The sequence below is a fragment of the Quercus robur genome, chromosome 12, assembly GCF_932294415.1.
Source record: "Quercus robur chromosome 12, dhQueRobu3.1, whole genome shotgun sequence".
Taxonomy (NCBI): Eukaryota; Viridiplantae; Streptophyta; class Magnoliopsida; order Fagales; family Fagaceae; genus Quercus; species Quercus robur.
Window position 1 is genome coordinate 6,980,825 of NC_065545.1, and position 22,416 is coordinate 7,003,240.

At 35.0% G+C, this 22,416-nt stretch overlaps 2 protein-coding genes and 1 pseudogene across 2 annotated transcripts; 2 read left to right on the top strand and 1 right to left on the bottom strand.

Moving 5' to 3' along the window:
- The first annotated feature begins 1,639 nt into the window (after nucleotides 1–1,639).
- LOC126708070 (uncharacterized) lies at nucleotides 1,640–2,662 on the top strand. Its single transcript, XM_050407892.1, has 2 exons — nucleotides 1,640–1,800; nucleotides 1,927–2,662. The coding sequence occupies exons 1-2, from the start codon at nucleotides 1,640–1,642 to the stop codon at nucleotides 2,660–2,662; spliced, it is 897 nt and encodes a 298-aa protein (XP_050263849.1).
- Nucleotides 2,663–2,896: 234 nt separating this feature from the next.
- Nucleotides 2,897–7,409, top strand: LOC126708071 (uncharacterized). Its single transcript, XM_050407893.1, has 8 exons — nucleotides 2,897–3,289; nucleotides 3,335–3,415; nucleotides 3,474–3,749; nucleotides 3,870–3,929; nucleotides 4,257–4,992; nucleotides 5,104–5,798; nucleotides 5,913–6,841; nucleotides 6,962–7,409. Exons 1-8 carry the CDS (start codon nucleotides 2,897–2,899, stop codon nucleotides 7,407–7,409), a joined length of 3,618 nt encoding a protein of 1,205 aa, XP_050263850.1.
- Nucleotides 7,410–11,477: 4,068 nt separating this feature from the next.
- On the bottom strand, nucleotides 11,478–13,920 carry LOC126710037 (MDIS1-interacting receptor like kinase 2-like; annotated as a pseudogene).
- Between the last annotated feature and the right edge of the window lie 8,496 nt (nucleotides 13,921–22,416).

The window sequence follows — 22,416 nt, forward strand, 5'->3', positions numbered from 1 at the left end:
AGTGATATTTAGATATAAAAAGGCCCTTTAAAATTTTCGCCTTAGACCTCAAACTATCTTACGCCGTTTGTAAGTAGTCCTATTTCAGGTGGAATTCTTGGTGATCATCGGGTAAAACAATGATAGAAGAGTTTAGAAAGGTTAATGGTTGAAGTAGCAGTTCCAAAAAGATTATTGTAAGTCAAGTTGTGATGGGTGAGTTTGGAAATGTTACAAATCTAGTGGGGAATAGTTCCATAAAGCGATTTATGTGATAGATCAATAGTAAGGAGCTTGGGAAAGGATGAGAAACTTAAAGCGTACCTCTCAAACCAAGACTCGAAAGGTTTAGATGGGTAGACTTCCCAACTCATCACAAGTTCCAACCCAATTGCATGGTCGGCCTCCTCCGCCCCATGAAAATAGGAGAGATTGGCTTTCAACTTGAAATCTAACTCTTCTATCTCACTTTTTCTGTTCTACTCTATACTCCATTAATAAAAGCTTCTCACATGTCTGACCTTCTTCATTAATTAATAATTTTATTCTTTTCTTATTTTATTAACTAAAATAAAAAACTACATTGTTTTGTCCATATAAGAGAAAAACATAAATATTTAACAATTTTTTTCTTTTTTCCTTTTCTCTAGTAGTCAACGTCAAGCATTTCTTTTTTACATTAATCAAGCATAGTAGGGAAATTCATTTCTCAAAATCACATTAGCTAATTAAGCAAACCTCTCCAAAACCCATTTCCTTTGAGAGATATATATTTTCGTTTTATGGGAAGATCAACGTTTTCAATAATAGCCAATAAAAAACATTACAGCTCCCCAACTTTGAAGAGAAAAATCTATAGCCGTTTAAGTAGTGATTGATTTGTTTCTAAGAAAAGAAATCAGTCCAATTAGGTCCATTTTGGTCTACATTGGTTTATTCGATCCATTTTGGTTTGCTTCAGTCCATTTACGTCTAATTCGGTACACTTTGCTCTACTTCGATTCATTTTGGTCCATTCAGTCTATTTGGTCCATTTTGCCTTTCAGTTATTGAGCAGAAGCCAAATCCGTTGGAACTTTTTACTTTTTTGGAATAGATCCAGTCAATCCTCTTGAAATACCCCTTGCCTTGCACTTCTCCTCAACATTGAACCTAGCAAACCCAAGATCATTGTCTAAGGCTTCAGTTGGGGCAGCAAACTATTCTACTAGCGATGTTGCTACCCAACGATGACTATTTAAACGGTTAATTTGGGTTCACCCTTGCGAATCATAGGTTTTGGAGTTTAATCGGGAAGACAACACCATAATTTTACACCTTTAAGAAACACGCATATTTTTGGCCTACATATTGTTATTATTAGGGTTTAGGCCCATTAAAGTTTAAAAATAATTGTAATGGGATGAGTGACATACTGACATCATTGATTTGAGCTGTGGAAAACAGAAAATAATTGGGAAACAGAAAATAATTGGGAAAGAAAAAATAAATCCTTCTTTCCCATTTTTTTTAGTGGATGTGGATAGAAATGACAGAGAGGAAATCGAACAAGCATGACTGACCCCCTCGCTCTCTCTCGTGAAGAACAAGCTGAGCTTACGCACAGCAATAAGAAAGTAAAAACGTCAATCACACAGATTATGGTGAAGGACAGTACGCAATGCCACTGTCTCCTAATCATAGTTTTAGTCCTTGGAACTGGGCTACTTCCTTCAAAGATAAACTTATGGGGGAGATTCCTGGTGCCTTTTCTCAGGCCTTTAAGCTTGTGGATAATATGGAGGATGAGTCAGACTCAGAGGAAGGAGAGGTGGAAGCTTTGTGAGAAGGGCTTGCTACGGTGAGTTTCTCTAAGGAGTTTAAACGGCAAATCCGAAAGCCATGGGGTTGTGCATTCATAGTAAAGGTTTTTGGCCGCTCAGTGGGATTTACCTTTCTCCATAATAGACTGTTGTCACTTTGGAAACCAGTTGGAAGGTTGGAATGTGTCGACTTGGGTCATGGATTTTTCCTTACCCGATTCTCTTTGAGAGAAGATTATGATGCTATTCTCAAGAAAGGGCCTTGGTTCATCGGCGAGCATTTTCTTTCCATAAGACCCTGGGAGCTTGATTTTCGACCGGCGACGGCAAATGTTTCATCCATAGCTGTATGGATTAGGCTCAATGAGTTGCCAATTGAATATTACAATGAGGAGGCCCTAGTGCAGATTGGAAAATCCATTGGTACTGTGTTGAGAATTGACACACATACTGCGTCGGAAACCCGTGGAAGGTTTACGAGACTGTGTGTGCAAATTGATGTTACTAAGCCGCTCGTGACAGGTATTTCTATTGGGAAGTTTGAACAATCGGTTTCGTATGAAGGGATTCATAGGCTTTGTTTTGACTGTGGAAGAGTTGGACATCAAAAGGAAATCTGTCCTTTTACCATCCGGCGAGATATTCCTCCACAGGCGTCGGAGATGGAGGCTGAAGTCGACGTGGCAGCGAGCTCATGCAGAGTGCATGTTGCTGACGTGGGGAAAGATAAAGGAGGCCCCACAGGGAACGTGTTGGCTGCAGGGCATGAGGAGGAGTCTGCAGGGGCGTATGGTCCTTGGGTGGTTGTTACTCGCAAAAAAACAAAAAATCTCAGAAGTAGTGGAACGCATCCTCCCCAGGGATTTGTACCATCCCGCTAGGTGCAGGGGACGGTTGGGTTTGTGCCTAGGACTGCTGATGGGCCAGTAGCTGAGCTTAGCAAGGAAGGCTTGAGGGAGGCTAAGAGGAAGCACCCAGCGCGCAAGGTGATAAACGGGGCCCAGCTAAGTAATGTCTTGCAGGGCCTTAGGAATGTGTCAAACCACCAAGCCCAACACGCATTAGCAGATGGCCCATTCTAGACTGGGTTTAAGTCAGCCGACCCTCTTAAAGGAATGGATATAGGGGCTCCAAAGACTATTAGTAAAGTCTCTGTGAAAGGAAAAAAGGATTTTGTCCGGGCTAGGTTGCACAAAGCTCGGTCTACAGGCGCTGTTGATGGAGCTTCTTCGTCAGTCAGCTTGTTCGAAATTCTGCCACGAGAAGAAATCCCTGTGTTTAGCGCTGATGATGATCGGCATCAAGGAGCGCCTTCAGATTTTCTTTTCTCCGCCAAGGTGCAATCGGAGATGGATGCTGATTTTCAACAGTGTGGTCATGGAGTTGCGCATGGAGAGCCAAGTGAAATCACGTCTGGCTGTGGCTTGTCTCAATCGGTGGGTAGAGGTGGCTTGGAGATGGTTCAGGATGTGGATGTGAATGTCTGCAAGGATAGGAGAGGCAGCTCGGTGCGAGACATAAGCTCGGCGTGAAATGGGTCTCTCGGTGTGCAGGCTTGTGATGAAGGTGCTAAGAACAGGGCAGATGAGGGGATGGAAGATGCAGGTTGGATGGAGCTTGAGGGTGGAGGCGAGGCAAATGCCGCCTTTTAACGCTTGCCGGTTTTTTCCTGATCATTCTGTCATTATGAAGGTGTTAATTTGGAATTGCAGAGGGGCTTTGAAGCCCAATTTTCAAGATCATATTAGAGAATTTTTTCGCAGTCACAATCCAGCGATTCTAGTTGTGATGGAGACTCACATTGGTGGGATGAGAGCTAGGGAGATAACCGATAGGCTTCCGTTTGAGAATGCTATCCATACGGACACTATTGGTCTTGCTGGGGGCTTGTGGATGTTGTGGAATTCGGAAAGGGTGGATGTCACTCACTTGGCAAGTACAGAGCAAGAGATTCATGCTATTGTAAAGGTACCGAATTCTGACTCTAATTGGTTGCTCTCTGCTATTTATGCTAGTCCTAGGAGTGCTGAATGGGAAATTTTATGGAATAATTTAAATAAGACTGCTGATTTACATGATATGCCTTAGGTTATTGCGGGAGATTTCAATGAGCCGCTTACTGGGGAGGATAAGTTTGGTGGTAGGCCAGTGAGTGTGAGCAGATCCTTACTTTTTAAAGACTGTTTAGATAAGTGTAACATGATTGATATTGGGTTTACGGGGGCTCGCTTTACCTAGACTAATAAAAGACCTCTTCAAACTCTCATCCAAGAATGGATAGATAGGTTTTTTGTGAATCCTAGATGGTGCTTATTATTTCCTAACGCGAAAGTTACACACCTTACTCGATGCCACTCAGACCATTGCCCTGTTTTGCTTGATATGCAGCCAAAACCTTTTGTAGGGAGGAAGAGGCCTTTTAGGTTTCAATCTTGTTGGCTGTCTGACCCCTCTTTTCCAAGGGTTGTTTCTTAGGCGTGGCATCCAAATGCTTCGTTGTTGGAGGCAGTAAAGGTTTTCATTGAAGATGCAGCTAAGTGGAATAGATTGAACTTTGGAAATATTTTTGATAAAAAGAAAAGCATTATGTCTAGGTTAAATGGCATCCAGAAGGTTGTGTCGGTTAGGCCTTCAAATTTTCTCCTTAACTTAGAGAGTGAATTGCAAAGGAAGCTTGAAGTGGTGCTTACGCAAGAGGAGGAATTTTGGGCCTTGAAGTCTCGAGTGAATTGGATGATTCAGGGAGATCGAAATACAGCTTTTTATCATGTTTCGACCCTGGTGAGAAGGAAAAGAAATCAGATACTAGCCATAAAAGACCTTACTGGGGAATGGATTCATGAGGAGATGGGAGTTAGGGAGTTTATCAGAAGGGGTTTTGAGGGAGTGTATACCTCATCGCATTTGAGTAGCTCTCGGATTAACCCTCTAGTTTCTCATTGGCAAGCCAAGTTATCAGAGGAGGAGAAGATGAGTATTAGTGGGGCTGCTTCGGAGGAGGAGATTAAATCGGCCCTTTGGTCGCTCAAGCCTTTCAAAGCTCCTGGTCCAGATGGCCTCCATGCCGGCTTCTTCCAAAGATTTTGGCTGGTTGTGGGTAAATCGGTTTTGGAGGAAGTTGGGAGAATCTTTTCGAAAAGGAAAATTCCGGATTTCTTGAATAGGACCCACATTACCCTCATCCCTAAGATTCAAGGTCCTGAAACGTTGGGTAATTATCGTCCTATTAGTTTGTGTAACACTGTTTATAAGGTTGTCACAAAGATTATTGTTTCAAGGCTTAGACCCTTTTTGGATAAGCTCATCTCCCCTCTCTAATCAGCTTTCGTTTCGGGAAGGAAAAGTGTTGACAATGTTATCATTGTTCAAGAGATCATCCATTCTCTTAGCAAAAAGAGAGGTAATGTGGGGTATATGGCTTTGAAGATTGATTTGGAAAAGGCTTATGATAAACTTGAATGGAGTTTCATTAGAGATATGATGATTAGAGCTAATTTCGCAGAGGATCTAGTGGAGCTGATTATGAGCTGTGTATCTACTGTTTCAACAGAAATAATGGTCAATGGGGAAGCTTTGGAGCCAATATACCCGTCAAGGGGGATTAGGCAAGGCGACCCTCTTTCTCCGTACCTTTTCATCCTTTGTATGGAGTTTCTTGGTCAACTCATTCAAGAAAAATGCCATGCCAAGCTTTGGCAGCCGGTTAAGGTGTCCCAAAGTGGCCCGGCCTTTTCTCACATGTTCTTTGCGGATGACTTAGTTCTTTTTGCTAGAGCTGATGCAATCAATTGCTCCACAATTAGAGATGTGTTGGATTCTTTTTGCAAGATCTCGAGTCAAATTGTGAGTGAAGCCAAATCTAGAGTATTTTTCTCGCCAAACGTGGGTAGGGATAGCAGGGAATCTTTTTGTGATATTCTTGGGTTCCACTCTACTCCATCCCTTGGGAAATATCTTGGTTTTCCAATTAGACACACGGGATCTTCTTCTCAAGACTTCAATTACATTCTTGATAGGGTAAAGAACAAACTAGTGGGATGGAAAGCTAATTTGCTTTCTTTAGCTGGCCGTACGGTGCTCATCCAAGCTTCCTCTTCTGCCATTCCAGCTCATGTTATGTAGTGTGCTTAGTTGTCGGCTAGAGTTCTTGATGGTATTGATCGGGTAAACCGGAATTTTCTTTGGGGTCCATCAGAAGCCGCTAAGAAAGTCCATTGGGTTGGCTGGCATAAAGTTGTTATTGCCAAGGAGGAAGAGGGTCTTGGGCTGCAGGCTTCAAAAGGTAGAAACAAGGCCCTTCTTGCCAAGTTAAATTGGCATTTTCACACGGAAAAGGATGCTTTGTGGTCCCAAGTGTTAAGGCAGAAATATTGCAGCAGTAGAAGAGTGAATGCTCGAAATGGGAATAGGCTTCCAAGCTCTCCGATTTGGAGAGCGATGAGGAGAGGAATGGGCACTTTTGAGAAAGGTGCTATGTGGACGATTGGGAGAGATAGCAATCTAAACTTTTGGTTGGATTGCTGGATGGTTCAAGGGCCTTTGCGTAAACTGATTCAAGGTTCTTTAACCCAAGAGGCCAGTCATCTTAGAGTGAGAGACGTGTTGACAGATGCAAGGTGGCAATGGGGGCTGATTCCTTTTAAGCTTCCCTATGACTTGAAGGCTTTGATCCAGGCTGTTCCGTTTTCAACTATGACTAGGGGAAGTGATAAGTTGGCTTGGGCAAGCAACCCGAGGGGTTCTTTTGATCTAAAGAGTGCTTACTCTATGTCTTTGGCGGATGATAATAATCCTTGGCTCAAATTGGGGTGGGTTTGGAAGCTAGAAACTCTCCCTAGAATCAAATCTTTCATATGGCGTTGTGCCCATAATAGTATAGGGGTGAAAGGGTGTTTGGTGAGAAGGGGTATGGGGGAAGATGATATTTGTCCCATTTGTCGAGTGGATTCCGAGTCTATTCTGCATGCTATTAGGGACTGTGCAAGGGTTAAGGATGTGTGGATTCAGCTGGGCGTTGGGTGGCAAAACCGAGAGTTTTGGAATGAAGATATGCAGGATTGGTTAAGCTCCAATGGGAAGGATAACAGTAGCCGTGGGGGACTTCAATGGAGGATTTTATTTCCTATTGCTGTGTGATGCATCTAGAAGTGTAGAAATCAGTGTGTTTTCAACGGGAAAAGCTATAATCCAAGACTTGCTGCTTGCATTCGTGATCAAGCCTTTGAGTTTCTGTATTATGCTGTTCCGCCTAGACAAGTTGTGTGCAATGTGATTAAGAGGATTCGTTGGGAGAGGCCTCCAATTGGTTGGAAGAAACTTAACACTGATGGCTCTAGTTTGGGAAGCAATGGTCAAGCTGGTTGTGGTGGCACCGTGAGAGATGAGCATGGGAGGTGGCTAGCTGGTTTCTCTAAGTTTATCGGTTCAGCAAGCGCCTTTGTAGCTGAAATGTGGGGTCTTAGAGATGGTTTAGTGCTGTGCAGCAACCTTAATATCCAATGCCTTTTAGTTGAAGTTGATTCCAGTGCTCTTGTTCTTGCCTTGCTTAATCCCAAGTATGATAACTTGGTAGTTTCTCCTTTATTGGATGATTGCAGACATCTTTTGAGCTGTTTCCTTCAGGTTTAGATTAATCATTGTTTCCGACAAGCAAATCGTTGTGCTGACGTTATGGCTAGAATGGGTTCAGCCCAGTGTTTAGATTTTTCTGTTTTTCACAGTCCGCCTGTGGACGTTTTGGAAGCCTTTGAGGCTGATTTGAATGGTTTGTGTTTTGACAGGTCTTGTCCTGTTCGTGCTGTAGCTCCTTAGTTTTGTTTCTTGAATCGTCTTTTATACCAAAAAAAAAAAAAAAAAAAAAGACAGAGAGGAAATCTGGATTGTGAGCTCAAATTGCTACCCAGAAGATCCTGGGTTGATGAGGGATAAATATCTATTACGGTAGGCTACATATTGGAATTGTGAGATCGAGTTATGGAATCGGGTCAGTTTAGGCCACGGGTACAAAGCCAAGTCCTCCCTCACTCCTGAGCACAATGGAGGTGATGTGGCATGAACAGCCAAGGTCTTGACATGGCAGATGGCATGTTAGTTGACATGGCAATGATATGACACTACTATGAACAAGGCATTGTCAAAGGTTTTGTGTTGACGTGGTTGCTAATTAACATGGTAATCAGGCTAATGTGGCCTTATCAAGCAACGACATGTGAAAATCAATGTTGGTTGGTTGTATGGGAATGGGAGTGCTTAAAGACGACTAGCCTTATCAAGTAATGACACGAGAAAATCGGTGTTGGTGTATGTGAGTGCGTAAAGGTGAGTGACCAGTGCCACGATTCATGTGGAAAAATGCTATGATCACAAAAATTTATATAAATTTTGTCACAATTTGTTGTGTAAATTTTTATTGTCCTAATATTGTTTGTGCTTGTGAGCAAATGTAACGTGCCGATGGCATGTTAAGGCACATGATTTGACTTGCAAAAAGTTGTGGTAGTAGATGAGAGTGCATGAACCCTCGAATTGTGGTGTTGTTTAGATAGACCGACCAATTTGATGTTGTAAAACTGAGTTTGGTGATCATTTAGGACAAAAAAAAAATGATTGGTAGTGGTGTGTGAAGGGCTAGGACGAATCCATCCACCAAGGACATGTGGGGATGGTTTTAAAGAGCATTTGTTGTGTTGCTTAGGTAGAGAAAAACACCAAGAAGATTCTTAAGGGGTGTTTGGTTGTGTTGTTTAAACAACAGTTTTCGTTGTTAATTTAAATAACACAATATATATTTTTATAACACTTTTTCACCCATACGTATTTCCACAATACTTAAACAACGTTATTAGGACAACATTACCAAACTGTGGATTTAATAGCAAGAAAATAAAGGAGAAAGAAAAAAAAGTTATGAACAAAGTTTAATTATAAAATTGGTTGTAGCCTTAGGCTACAGTTTACTCAATAAAATAAAAATGACTACATATTTTGCAAATTTAACTGTTGAATTGCATATTCTTTACTCTCTTAATACACATGTCAAATTTTTTGTAAATCAGATATTATTTACTATATGATCTATAAATTTATATTTTATGAATAATTTTAAATTATAAAAAACTTGCAATTTAAACAGTTTATTGATGATATAGTTATTGATATTAATTTTCTAGAAATTTTGCAAGCATGATGGTTATAAGAAAAAGATGTAATCCAATGGTAAATTTGTCAAAATTTACCTCAAATAAAAAGATATTGAGTAAGGTTGTAGCTAAACTTTGTCTAAAAGTTATTGAATATAAAACCTCTATATTCAGTATGTATTGTTTGTACACAAGACATGAGCATATATACCAGGCACAAAGAGAATTACAATGGAAATTGTGAGCTAGAAGCTTCCTTTGTCTTAATCGAAATATTTTGGTCCCTACATTTTGGGATGACAGTCAATTTTGTCTCTATATTTTGGTGGCAGTCATCAGTCAATTTAGTCTCCATTATTTTTAACTCATAGTCAATTTGGTCCTTACCGTTAACTCATTAGTAGAAAATGACCATGTGACTAACGGATTACATAATTAGCACACTTGAGCTGATGTGGCTAATAAAAAAATCAACTACTATTTAAAAAAGCCAAGTCAGCATTTTAGCATTTGAATTAAAAACTTGAAAACAAAAAAAATTAATTTCTCAATTCTAAAAGGAAAAACAAAATGATTTAAAAAAAAATAAAAAATGAAACACTCTAGAACCGTGGAAGTTGGATCACTTTAGATCTACTTTAGAATTTGTATTTTGTACCTTTATATCTATTTATCTCTAGAACTATTTAGAGATCAGGTGCCTTTATAATTTACTTTAGAATTTGTAACTTTTTCATTTGTTATCATGTTTGATATCACGAAGGAAATGTAGGAGGTAGACGGAGAGATAAAAAAGTGGAGATTTGCAATGAAAGCTCGAGTCCCTGAGATCACAATCTGGCAATGATGAACCTCAAGAGTAAATCAGCGTGGATCTCAGGCATAATTGTAGCAGCTCGGTCTTATCTGCATAAGCTTCTCCTCAAGCACATCAAATCCACGACTACCATTAAATATTTACTGTTTCTTTCTAAATCTTTTTCTTTGGGATTCTATTTATGTGTGTAAATTATATTTTTCCATTTTGTGTTTTGAGTTTGGGAGATTCAAAAATTTTGTAGATCTGAGAAAAAAAAAGGGCTTGGTTTGACAACGGTGGCCCATGGCTAGGGTACCATCAACTATGTATAGATTTTGTAGTTTTCTCAGCAAAATTTTGAAGATCTATGTTTATTGTTGTGTTTGGTTTCCTAGAAAATGACATCTTCGTTGTTGTTAATGGTTTATATCCAGATTTGGTCCTTCGACCTTCTTGTGAATTTCTCTTTAATTTGCCAATACCATTCACTTAAGCAACTGTTTGGTTTCCAAGTCAAGGTGGTGGTGCTAGATCATTGGTGTAGGAAGAGAACAATGGTTTTAAACGTGTTTGACAGCCAAAAAAACTAAAAGAAAAAAAAATATAAGTTAACTTAATTTTTTTTATTAATTTTTTCTTTATAATTTTCTGATGTGGATCTGTTATTAAGCTGATGTGGCTTTTTAAAATAGTAATTAAAAATTTATTTTATTACTTTATTAGCCATGTTAGTTTCCATCAACCACATATGTATTTTCTATTAGTGAGTTAATGGTAAAGATCAAATTAACTACAAGTTGAAAATAAGAGGGACTAAATTGACTGCTACTAAATTAGTAAAATGTAGGCACTAAATTAACTGTTACTAAAATGTAGGGAGTAAATTGATTGAGACCCCATAATGTAAGGACTCAAATAGTATTTTTGCTATGGTCTTAAATTAAAGTAAGTTGATATACCTGATTAAGGAATAATTTAAGGTTTTTTTTTTTTTTTTTGAGAAAAAGGAAATAATTTAAGGTTGAATATATGTACATTAAATATAATAGATATGTAATAAATACAGTAGATATAATAACAAAAGAGTAATGTTATAGACACAAATTATTTTACAATATTTTTACAAACTAATGATGTGGCATTAGTAATTTTCAAAGAGTAATGCTACAAATACAAACTATTTTACAACATTTTTACAAATTGCAGATGTGACAAATTCTTATTAGTTGTAATATGAGCCCATTATCAATATCACATTTTTATTTACAATAACTATTTGGAAAGTGCTAAAGTCACATCAACAATTTATGAAAATATTGTAAAATAGTTTGTATCTATAGCATTACTCTTTTCTAAATAATTGTTGGTAAATAAAAATGTGATATTAGTGATGGGTCCAAATTAAAACTAAGAAGAATTTGCCACATCAATAATTTGTAAAAATATTGTAAAATAGTTTGTGGTTTTAGCATTACTCATAACAAAATTGATAAAACTAAAGAAAAATCAAAGGAGTTCACAAAAATTGTTGGTTAGGAAATCTTTGAAAATGTCGTATATTTGTTCTTCACTTCATCAGAAATCATGCGGCTTATATCTGCACCCTTATAGCGGCTCTCAAGCACCATAAATATTGACTACATATACTTGACAAGCGTAAAAAGAAATACCCTTTCTGATTTTTTATTGATGGAATTCTCAACTTTGCATTTTGATGTATACTATATTGTATTTAGAATCTTGCCAATTAGACACAATACAACAAAGCAAAGTACAGAGGAGAAAAGTAAAAGTGAAAAAGAAAAAAAAGAGGAGTCACAATTCATAATGCATAAACAAGAAGGTGAACATGAAGAAAACAAACAATTAGACAGTCGGGCCTCTGACATCAACTACTTCTCCTAAAGTGATCATTTGTAATGGCTTTGCGAGATGTGGTTTACGAGTTGACAGGTCTTGAGAAATTTGTTTCATTGTTGGACGAGATTTTGGAATGGTCTGTAAGCAAGCAATCACAATCTTTGCAATGGAGAGCACATCACTTGCAACTTTGTTGGTAGGGAGTGAAAGGCGTTGGTCCAACACATCGTTCAATGGCATATGAGTTGTGAATGTTGATGAGGATGGGAGTGATGATGATAGAGATGAAATGAGATCTCTAGGATGCTTTCCCATGATTATTTCTAATGCCAACACTCCAAAGCTATAAACATTGCACTTCTCAATAATTTCCATTGTGTATGCAAGTTCTGTTAGAAAAAAGAGATCAAGGTCATGGTGACATGATTATAGGAGATGAAGTTAGAACACTACTAGAAGTTGGTCCATGCCAAAAGCAAAGTATGAAAATTTGTGTTACGAATATATTAATGTTGACACTAGTATCTTATATTTTAAGTACTGCTCTTCGTTTGTTTATTATTTGTTCAATTCATTGGAGTTGGACAAACGATTATTCCTATTTACAATCTATAATTTTATGAACCGACTAAAAAAAAAGACAAAGTTTAGTTACAAAATTGATTGTAGCTTAAGGTAAGAACCTTATTTAATAAAATAAATATTATTACATATTTTAAAATTTTAACTTTTGAATTACGTGTTCTTTACGCTTTTAATATATATGTCAAATTTTGTGTTAATTGAATATTATTTACTATATAATCTATAAGCTTATATTTAATCCAAAATTTTAAACTACAAAAACTTGCAATTTGAATAATTTATTGATAACATAGCTATTAATATTTAATTTTCTAAAAATTTTGCTAGCCTAGAGAAAATAAGAAGAAGATATAATCCAATGATGCATTTGTCAAAATTCACCTTTAATAAAAAAATATTGAGTAAGGTTTTAGTCATATGTTACAACTAATTTTGTAGCTAAACTTTATTTAAAAAAAAAAAAAATTAACAAACTAGTTTGCTTTTGAATTTTATTTATAGAATCAAAGTTATTGCACTAAAATAAACTTTAAAACTGACCTTTTATATATATAAAAAGAAGAGAACCTTTTTTTTTGGGAGAGAATTTAAACACTAACTTGTCTGTTTGTGAGGGTGCCATTTAATATCTTCAACGTGAAACCTAAAGTGTAATTAGTTTCATGCTCTATGAACAAAATAAAAAGGAATGTGATATGATTTCTATTTCTAGATGTTTTTCTTGGTCAAGCTCGGAGAATTATTAATGGTATAAAATTAGACTTCTCCCCCTAATGGCTTTAACCATCGATCCTTAAAACTGACCCAACTTGGGATTTAACCATTTCTAGATGTTTTTGTTAAGTTTTCGGGTTGAATAGTTGTTAGTTAAAAGGGGTTTAAGGTTTTGGAAGGGAGGCAACTACAAAAATTATATATAAAATAAGTAAAAGCCCGGCCCCCTTGGCCCCCCACTTGGGTCCCTCCCTATATCTAGGCGATTTGGTTGCAAAAAAATTTGAAGAACATAGACTCAGACATGTGATTACCTGGTTACTTTCGATCATCCTCAAAGTACCAAAACTTCTATTCTTTTGGTTTTAATAATTTTTTTTTTTGCAGCCCAAAAAAAAAAAAAAAAAAAAAAAACACTACTACTACTAACGACTAAAAATTGTTACTTAATTACATAGACTATAGATTAAAAATAAAAATAGAAACTTACCTGAGGCCATGTACCCCATGGTGCTAGCAAGTGAAGTTCAATTGGATGAATCAGGCTTCCAAAGTCTTGCAGTGCCAAAGTCAAAAATGTGAGCCACACATTCGAGATCTAGTAACACATTCTAGCTTGATATATCTCGATGGATTATAGGAAGCGAGTAATCATGGTGCATGTAAGATAAAGCATTCGCCACATCTTTGACAACATTACCCCTCTTGATCCAGTCAAATGCTTTTGCTTTTTCCTCATTGTTTAATAAATGTACCAAGCTTCCTCCTTCCAAATATTCATAAATCAGAAGTAAGTGCCGGGGATGTGAACAAGAACCGTAAAGCTTCACAATGTTACGATGTCTTATTTCTGTTAAGGCATGAATCTCACTTATGAAGGTTTTTGATTGGATTTCTTGCCATTGGGTAATGGATGAAGTTTCTTCACAGCAACAACTTGACTTGTTGGCAACTCAGCTTTGTACACACTTCCATATCCTCCGCCAATGCAATATTTGGAATCGAATTCCTCTGTAGCTTCAATGATGTTCTCATATACCATTTTCCCATCAAAGCTCCATATTGCAAAAACATCGTCATTTTGTATTTCTCTCGGCTTGGCTTCTGTATTCCTCACTCTTTGGCAACTAATACGTAGAATTCCAACAATAATAAATATCAGAAATATACTGGCCAAAACAGGAATTAGAATTTTTAATACAAATTTTTTGCCCCTTTTACCCAAAGGATTTTGAATCGGTTTCGGGCAAGCCTTAAAACTAGTGGCATTACCACACAAGCCTTTATTATTTCGAAATGCTTCATCTGAAGCCTCACGAAAGGCTTTTTGGTTGGGAATAGGACCCTCTAACTCATTGTAGGATATATCAATGGATGTTAAGCTGGAAATATCATCAAAAGTGGATGGGATAGAACCAGAGAGATTATTGTGACTGATATGGTTTATTTTTTCCGATTTTTGCGCTCCTAGTGATGAAATGCTCTCATAAGTCGTAGGCATTCACATATTAGGATGTCACTTTCCAACAAGATTGAAAGAAAAATGAACCTAAAAAATATTAGTTACATAGTATTAATAAAAATAAAATAAAATAAAATAAACATTCATATACTTATTAAAAAAAATTTAATATAAACGTAAACTTTAATTTATTTTTTCATACTTGGTTTAATTTACTCAATAATATTTTTTTGAAATTGTAAGATGATTTTTTTTCATTCCCAATTTATCAATCATTTTTTTTTTTTTTATTACCAATGTTCTTGAATAAATCTTTCTCAATGTATATGACTAAGCAAATCAATTGAGAAAATAAAACACTTATCCAAAAAAAAAAAAATTTGAGAAAATAAAACAATGTAAAAGTGTAAGCACCAAGGCCGGCTCAAGGCCTAAGCCCAAGGCCCCACTTGTCCCCCTAAAGGGGTCTTAAGTCCCTCTATTGCATAAGCTAAAGACCCCAAAATTGTATAAAAATATCTTGAAATTGTAAAATGATAATGATTTTTTTAAAAAAAAAAAAAAAAAAAAGATAGATGTTGCATTTTTCTCCCAAGAAGGCTCTCAAAATATTGACCCAATAGAAATTTATTAAACATAATCTATATATATATATATATATAATATCAGAAGCTGAGAGAAAATGAGTTCCTAGAATTAAGGAGGTAATGACAAATAGAAAAAGTTTCTACTTAAAATTCAGACATATGTCACTTTAAAAAGCGATACATTATATTGTTTTCAAAATATTAACACCGTCTGGCTGTAATTTTTTATATTAACAAAAAAAAAAAAAAAACCTGTTAAAAGAAAAAAAAATGTAGAAATTTTAAAATATCTGCCGATCTCTTCAGACTACTTAACATTTTCTCTTTCTTAAAAAAAAAAAAAAAACTGCCAATATTGCGATACAGTGAAAGGGAAAAAGGGGAAAAACCTACTCTCTTCACATCAGTCTTCTTAACTTTTTTTCTCTCTAAAAAAAACCCTAGCCATACTACGATAGAGGCGATCTCTTCACATCAAACTCCGCTAGGAGAAAAGAAAAAAAAAAAAACTTGCGCCACACTGGAGATTCGATTGATCATCGCTATCCCCTTTTGAGTTTTCCATGTACGTTCTTCTCTCTCTCCCTCTCCCTCTACTTCTCTCTATGATTTTTTGTTGTTTTGATTCGGTTTTGAAACTTCTCTGTGATTTCGGGATAAGTTTCCCCTGTTTCTGTCAATTTACGGAATATTCTAGACTTGTTTTGTGATTAAAACCCTATCGATCTCCTCTTCAGACTCTGCGAACCAGTGGATATTTGTACGGCTGGCCACTGCCATACCTTCCCGGACTTAGACCATCACAATCGGCATCTGTCAAAGCTAAATACGATCGAACGCCCCATAGGTTTTGAGATACAGAGTTAGAGATCGGCGCTATTCTGACGAAAGGTACGCATCATTTCTGTGTGTTCATTCTACCTTTTTTGAGTGCTTTGTTGTGAAAATTGGACGAAATATACGCATCAATTCTCTGTGTTCATTTTTCCCCTTTTGGTGCTTTGTTGTGAGAATTGAAAGTTCAAGTTTCTGCAGGAATTTTCCTGCATAACTTCGTTTAAGAACTATTGTTCGATAAATCTGTGTGCTGTGATTGATGTATGTGATATATTAATTCAAGTTTCAGATACTGTGGCTTGCCATATATATAATTTTATATAGGTACAAACTTGATTCGTAAAACCTAAGGTGTTTGGGTTATAATTGATTTTGTTTTGGGGATTTGGTGTGAGATTCAATTCTGATGTATATTTGTGTTGTTGGTTAGATTGGATTGTAAGACTTTGAAATCTGAAAGTGTAATGTATTTTTGTTGTTGTAACTTTATGGTTGTTGGTAGGTGAATTTTCATTTATAAAACAATGAATGTAATTACTATTAAATTGACAGAAATTGTTTGTAATTCATTTAGTAGATCATGTTTGGTTGGAGCACACCTCTTTTTCTTTGAGTTTCATACTGTAGAATACTTACAAAGTTTGTATGTGCAGCAGCCAATGTGGCATGACCACAAAATTGAAGCTGCAAAGGGGTATCAAACATTTGATTAAAATTAAAATTGTTTGTTCAATGTTGTTCAAGATTATATTTCCTAAGAACTGAATCTGTTTTCACCAAAATGTATAAATATTGTCTAAATTTGTTGGATTCTTTTTCATATGCAAAGTTTATGGTTCTTTGTTTTGATGTATTAATGTTTTTGTTTCCTAATTGTTTAATTGCACATTTGTTAGTAGAATAGTGACTATATTTATCTGTAAGCTCATGGAATTAATTTAAAGCACTAAATACATACTAAAATTTAGAAGTTGGCAATTACAATTTACCTTAGGCTATTGGCTGTTTCTGTTATTTTGAATGGGTGTAAATATATACTAAGTTTACTTATTCATAAAAGTCACTGGTCATATGACATTGAACTATTATGTTTTATTTACAAAATATAGTGTAAATTTTGCTTTAAGTTTTACTGTTTGATGTGCTTTAAATATTTATTTATATATATCCTTGGCTAATGGAAGCCAAATTCTTTACCATCATCATATTGGAAATAGGCAATAGATTATTAAAAAGTAAAATAATCTTTCATATTTTTTGCAACTCAAACCATATTACAATGTTTGCGTCCGCTTCTTTTATAGTCTCTCTTCATCTTTCTTTGTTGCGGTTCTTAAAAACTTTTTTAGAAGAACCTTTTAATTTTAAAAAAGTATCATGCAAACGTTTTTTTTTTTTTTTTTTTTTTTTTTTTTAAATTCTTGGTTCCATCTGAATGACCAAAGAACAACAATATTTTGTGTCCTTATATTGATTCACTAATTCATTTATTCTTTAAATAATTTTTTACATTAGTCCATGAATCTTAATTATTATGTTTGCTCGGCTTTGCAATTAATTTTGGCTTATTTGTTTTTGTGAAATTTTACTATTCAGTGTAGCTCAATGATTACGTTATGTTGGTTTTGAAGGATTTGAATTTCTATTTGTGATGATTATGTAATCATTAATTTCAGTTCTTATTTCACATCTTCATCGCTATTTTTTGTTATTTGAATTTGAATTAAAATCCGGACATTTATTCTCTTTCTTTCAATGTTTTGGCCTGAATTTATAATCTTTAATTATTTACTGTTATTAGGGACAATCTAAGTCATTAGATGAAGTATATGATAGCTTTCTTAGAAGATTTTTGTTGTTGGCCTGTAATAATTTTCCCTAAGGGAATATTTGCCTATATATATATATATATACATACATACATACACATAATATTTAACAATGCTTTTACTTGATTCTTTTTTAGAATAGCATTTTGTTATTTCCTATTGGTTTTTCTTTTATATTTGGTTGTTAGAGCCATTTCTTGGGTTCTTCTTTTACAGATTTACGCAGTTCTCTACCAGATACGATGGTTTGGTATTTTGCAAGAAGAGATACCGAATCATATTGAAAGGTTTAGGTTAGCCTGACTTTCCTTTTGTCTCTCTCTTTTTTTTGGGTTACGTTTTTTTCATTTGATGTCTTCGGGTTTGAATTAGTTTTTTCCCTGCACAATATAGTCAGAATTGTTTTTGAAGTATTTGGTTTCAATTAAATTTTTTTTCTTCAGTAAATTGACCTGTAAAAGTATTGCCTATCTTATTTTTCTTAAAGTTTGGAACTTCACTTTTTAATTCCTTTGTACCTTTTCCTTTGTCTTGGTATTTTAAAAGTTTATATGTTTTCATTATAGATAAAAGTCTATGTTACAAAAAAAATATAACGAAAGCAGTTGATGAAGAAGAAATTAGTAAGCATGTATTTATATATATTTTTTGTGTCTTAGTAAATGGGTAACATTTGGTCAACGGGATTTGGACCTGAATTTAACTTGGTAGCTGTTCCTAATTGATAAACTCTCTTTTGAGTCCAGATTGTTTGATTAAAATTCCCGAAGGATCAAAATAAATTTTTGTTACTTGCCAAAACTTGCAAATCATCCAATCCTATTTCTTAAGATATGTGGATCAGTTTTTGGGTATTTTACTATTCAGTGTAGCTCAATGATTACATTATGTTGGTTTAGAAGGATTTGAATTTCTATTTGTGATGATTATGTAATCATTAATTTCAGTTCTTATTTCACATCCTCAACGCTATTTTTTGTTATTTGAAATTGAATTAAAATCCGGACATTTATTCTCTTTCATTCAATGTTTTGGCCTCAAGTTATAATATTTAATTATTTACACATAATATTTAACAATGCTTTTACTTGGTTCTTATTTAGAATAGCATTTTGTTATTTCCTATTGGCTTTTCTTTTATATATGGTTGTTAGAGCCATTTCTTGGGTTCTTCGTTTATCTCACTTTTCTTTTCTGATTGTCTTTACGTTTTGTAAGATGGATGGTTTAAGAACTGAATGTTTGAGGAGTAAAATTATTTTGTAATTTTTAGTAAGTAAAATTTTTTACTTTTAATGTTAATTACTGAGTTTTTAATGTAAATTTTATTGTTATTTCCTTATTGATATATGTCTTTAATTTACTAGAATGCTTATAAGTCTTTGTTTCTTTTAATTTTTGTACTGCTCAGACTATTACACTCAGTTTATTTGGAGGCTTTTTTAAATGTTGTTGTTAGCTTTATTTATTTTGTTTACCTATTTATTTTTATTGTGTGTATCTTAGTGTTTTGGATTGAGTACTTATAGATGCTTTAGTTTTATTTATTTATCTTATGAATAGAAGATTACATAATAGTGAGTGAAAAGTTTCATGAATTCCATTTATATAAAATACAAGAGGAAGGAATATTTGATTAAATAAAGGATTTGTAATATATTTCATTTAAATAAACCTGCCCTGTTTTCTGAAATTTAAATAATTATAAATAATTTTGTTGCAGCTCATTTCTGGCTTTAAAAAAAAATGGAAAATGCAAAACAAGCGCGATTAAAAAGACGGATGCTAATGATTGAAAGGCGATCCAGCAGAAAATGGAATGAAAGGAAAAATAGATTACAAAATAAGCTTACCCAGGTGAGGAAATCTAGGAAAATGGTCATTGCTGAAAAGAGGAAAAAAAACAAGAAGGATAGAACAACATTAACTCATGATTGCTCTATGTTGCATTCACCTGGTACAAATATGGATTTTTATGCATCAAGAGGTTCGTTTCTCTTTCTGCCACATTCTATTTATAAATTCTTTAAAACATTGCTTCATAAAAATTTGAAAATAATACTTTCAATTCACTTTTGATTATTAGATATTGATGTTGACATGGATCATTCCTATGAAGAAACTAGATTGAACATAAGTACAGATGATACTTTGGTAGAAGATGGATTCAATAATTATGATATACCTCATGAAATCCAAGAATCAGAAAATGAAAGTGATTGTGAAGAAATTCCAAGTAAATGCTTAACTTAAATTTAAAAGGAAAAAAATATTGATATTCATTTTTTTTTTACTTTATTATTGTTGTTCTTATATTTTAAAATTCATATAGGAAAATTTACTGAACCTTGGAATTTTGGCTCGCCTTCTTATTTATGCGTGCATTGCGGATCAATTTTATGGTATGAAGAGAGAACAGTCAAATCTAAGAGGCCTAGGAACCCAAAATTCTCTCTATGTTGTATGGAGGGTAAGGTTAAGTTACCTTTGCTTAGGAAAGCACCTCCTCTTATTGATGAGCTTTTAGATCCTCTTGGTAGTGAACGATCTAAAACGTTCAGAACTCTAATCAGAACTTATAATGCAATGTTCGCAATGACATCTATGGGTGGTAAAATAGATAGTAGAATCAATGATGGAAGACACCCTTACATTTTTAAACTTAATGGCCAAAACCATCATAGAATTGGAACTCTTCTTCCTAATGATGGTCAGGATCCAAAATTTGCACAATTATATTTCTACGATACTGAAAATGAAGTTCAACATAGAATGAACGTCTTTAGCAATGGTCAAATTAATAGTGACCTTGATCCATCTATTGTTGAAGCATTGGTCTAAATGTTTGATGAATCAAATACTTTGGTGAAGATATTTCGGATGTCTAGAGACCGTTTCATTAATACTGATGTTCACCATTTAAGATTACGCCTTATTGGCTCTCGAACTACAGATGGAAGAGAATATAACCTGCCTACATGTTTAGAGATTGCAGCAATTGTCGTTGGTGATATTGGTGTTGAAAATGCACATCGCGATATTATTGTTGAGTTAAAAGAAGGAGGGTTACAACGTATTAATGTGTTGCATCCTTCATACATGGCATTACAATATCCCCTTTTGTTCCCATATGGTGAGGATGGTTTTAGACTCGGCATTTTGTATAGTAATGTAGATGGAATCAGAACTGATACAACTAATTCTATTACAATGAGAGAATACTATGCATATAGATTGCAAGAACGTGAACATGAGGGACATACATTGATATATGGTAGTAGATTGTTTCAACAATTTGATGTAGATGCCTACACATGTATAGAAGAAATCCGGCTTATGTGGGTAAAAGAGAACCAAGACAAATTAAGGATAGAATTGTATAAAGGACTGAAAGATGCAGTTATGAGAGGGGATACCACCCCTGCATCTTCAGGCAAAAGATTTGTTCTACCTTCAAGTTTCACTGGAAGTCCAAGGTATATGATTGAAAACTATCAAGATGCAATGGTGATCTGTAGATGGGCAGGTTATCCGGACCTTTTTATTACCTTCACCTGCAACACAAAATGGCCAGAAATTGATCTTTTCCTATCTAGGAAAACTGGACAGAAAGTAGAAGATTGGCCTGATGTGGTTGCAAGATTGTTCAAGATAAAGCTTGATCAACTCTTAAATGATTTAAAGCATGACCAACACTTTGGGAAAGTAATTGCAGGTATTTTAAACTTTATATTTTAAATATTTTCCCCTTCTTTTTTACTTGGCTTAATAATTAATCTAAACAAATGTAACTAACTTACTGTTTTGTGCCAGTTGTGTACACAGTTGAATATCAAAAAAGAGGGTTACCGCATGCGCACATTCTACTTTTTCTACATCATGATGACAAGCATCCTACAGCAGCAGAAATTGATAGAATAATTTCAGCAGAAATTCCAGATTTCAATGAAGAACCTTTACTTTATGAAGCTGTCAAACAATATATGTTCCATGGTCCTTGCGGCTCTATTAATTAAAGGGCAAGCTTTATGATTGAAAACAGATGTACAAAGCACTTCCCTAAAAAATTTTGTTCGCAAACAACTGTTGATGAAGATGGTTTCCCAATATATAGAAGAAGGAATAATGGAAGATTCGTTGAAAGAAATGAGGTCAAACTTGATAATCGATTTATAGTTCCACACAATCTTGATTTATTGGTGAAATTTCAAGCACACATAAATGTCGAGTGGTGTAATCGTTCAAGATCTATAAAGTATTTATTTAAATATATAACAAAAGGACCTGATCGTGCAACTTTGATTCTTGAAGAAAATTTACGTATTGATTCTTCTACTGGAATGCTACATATGACAGATACTGATGAAGTGAAGACATATTTAAATTGTAGATATGTGTCTGCCATAGAGGCATGTTGGAGGATATTTGAATTTGCAATTCACCATCGAGAGCCTGCTGTTCAAAGACTCAGTTTTCACAATGAGGACGAACAACCAGTTGTTTTTGAAGATATTGATTATTTAAATAATGTTGTGGACAAGCCAGATATCGGAAAAAGCAAATTTACAGAGTGGATGAAAGCGAATGCATTGTATGAAGAAGTAAGGGAATTGAATTATTATGAATTTCCTACTAAATGGGTTTGGCATAGAAAAGACAAAGAATGGAAATTGAGAAAATCTGGAAGATGTATTGGGCGTATATATTATGCTCATCTTGCAAGTGGAGAACGGTTTTGTTTGCGGATGCTACTCAATGTTATTAAAGGAGCTAGATCATTCAAGGAAATACGAACTATAAATAATGTTGTATATCCAACTTTC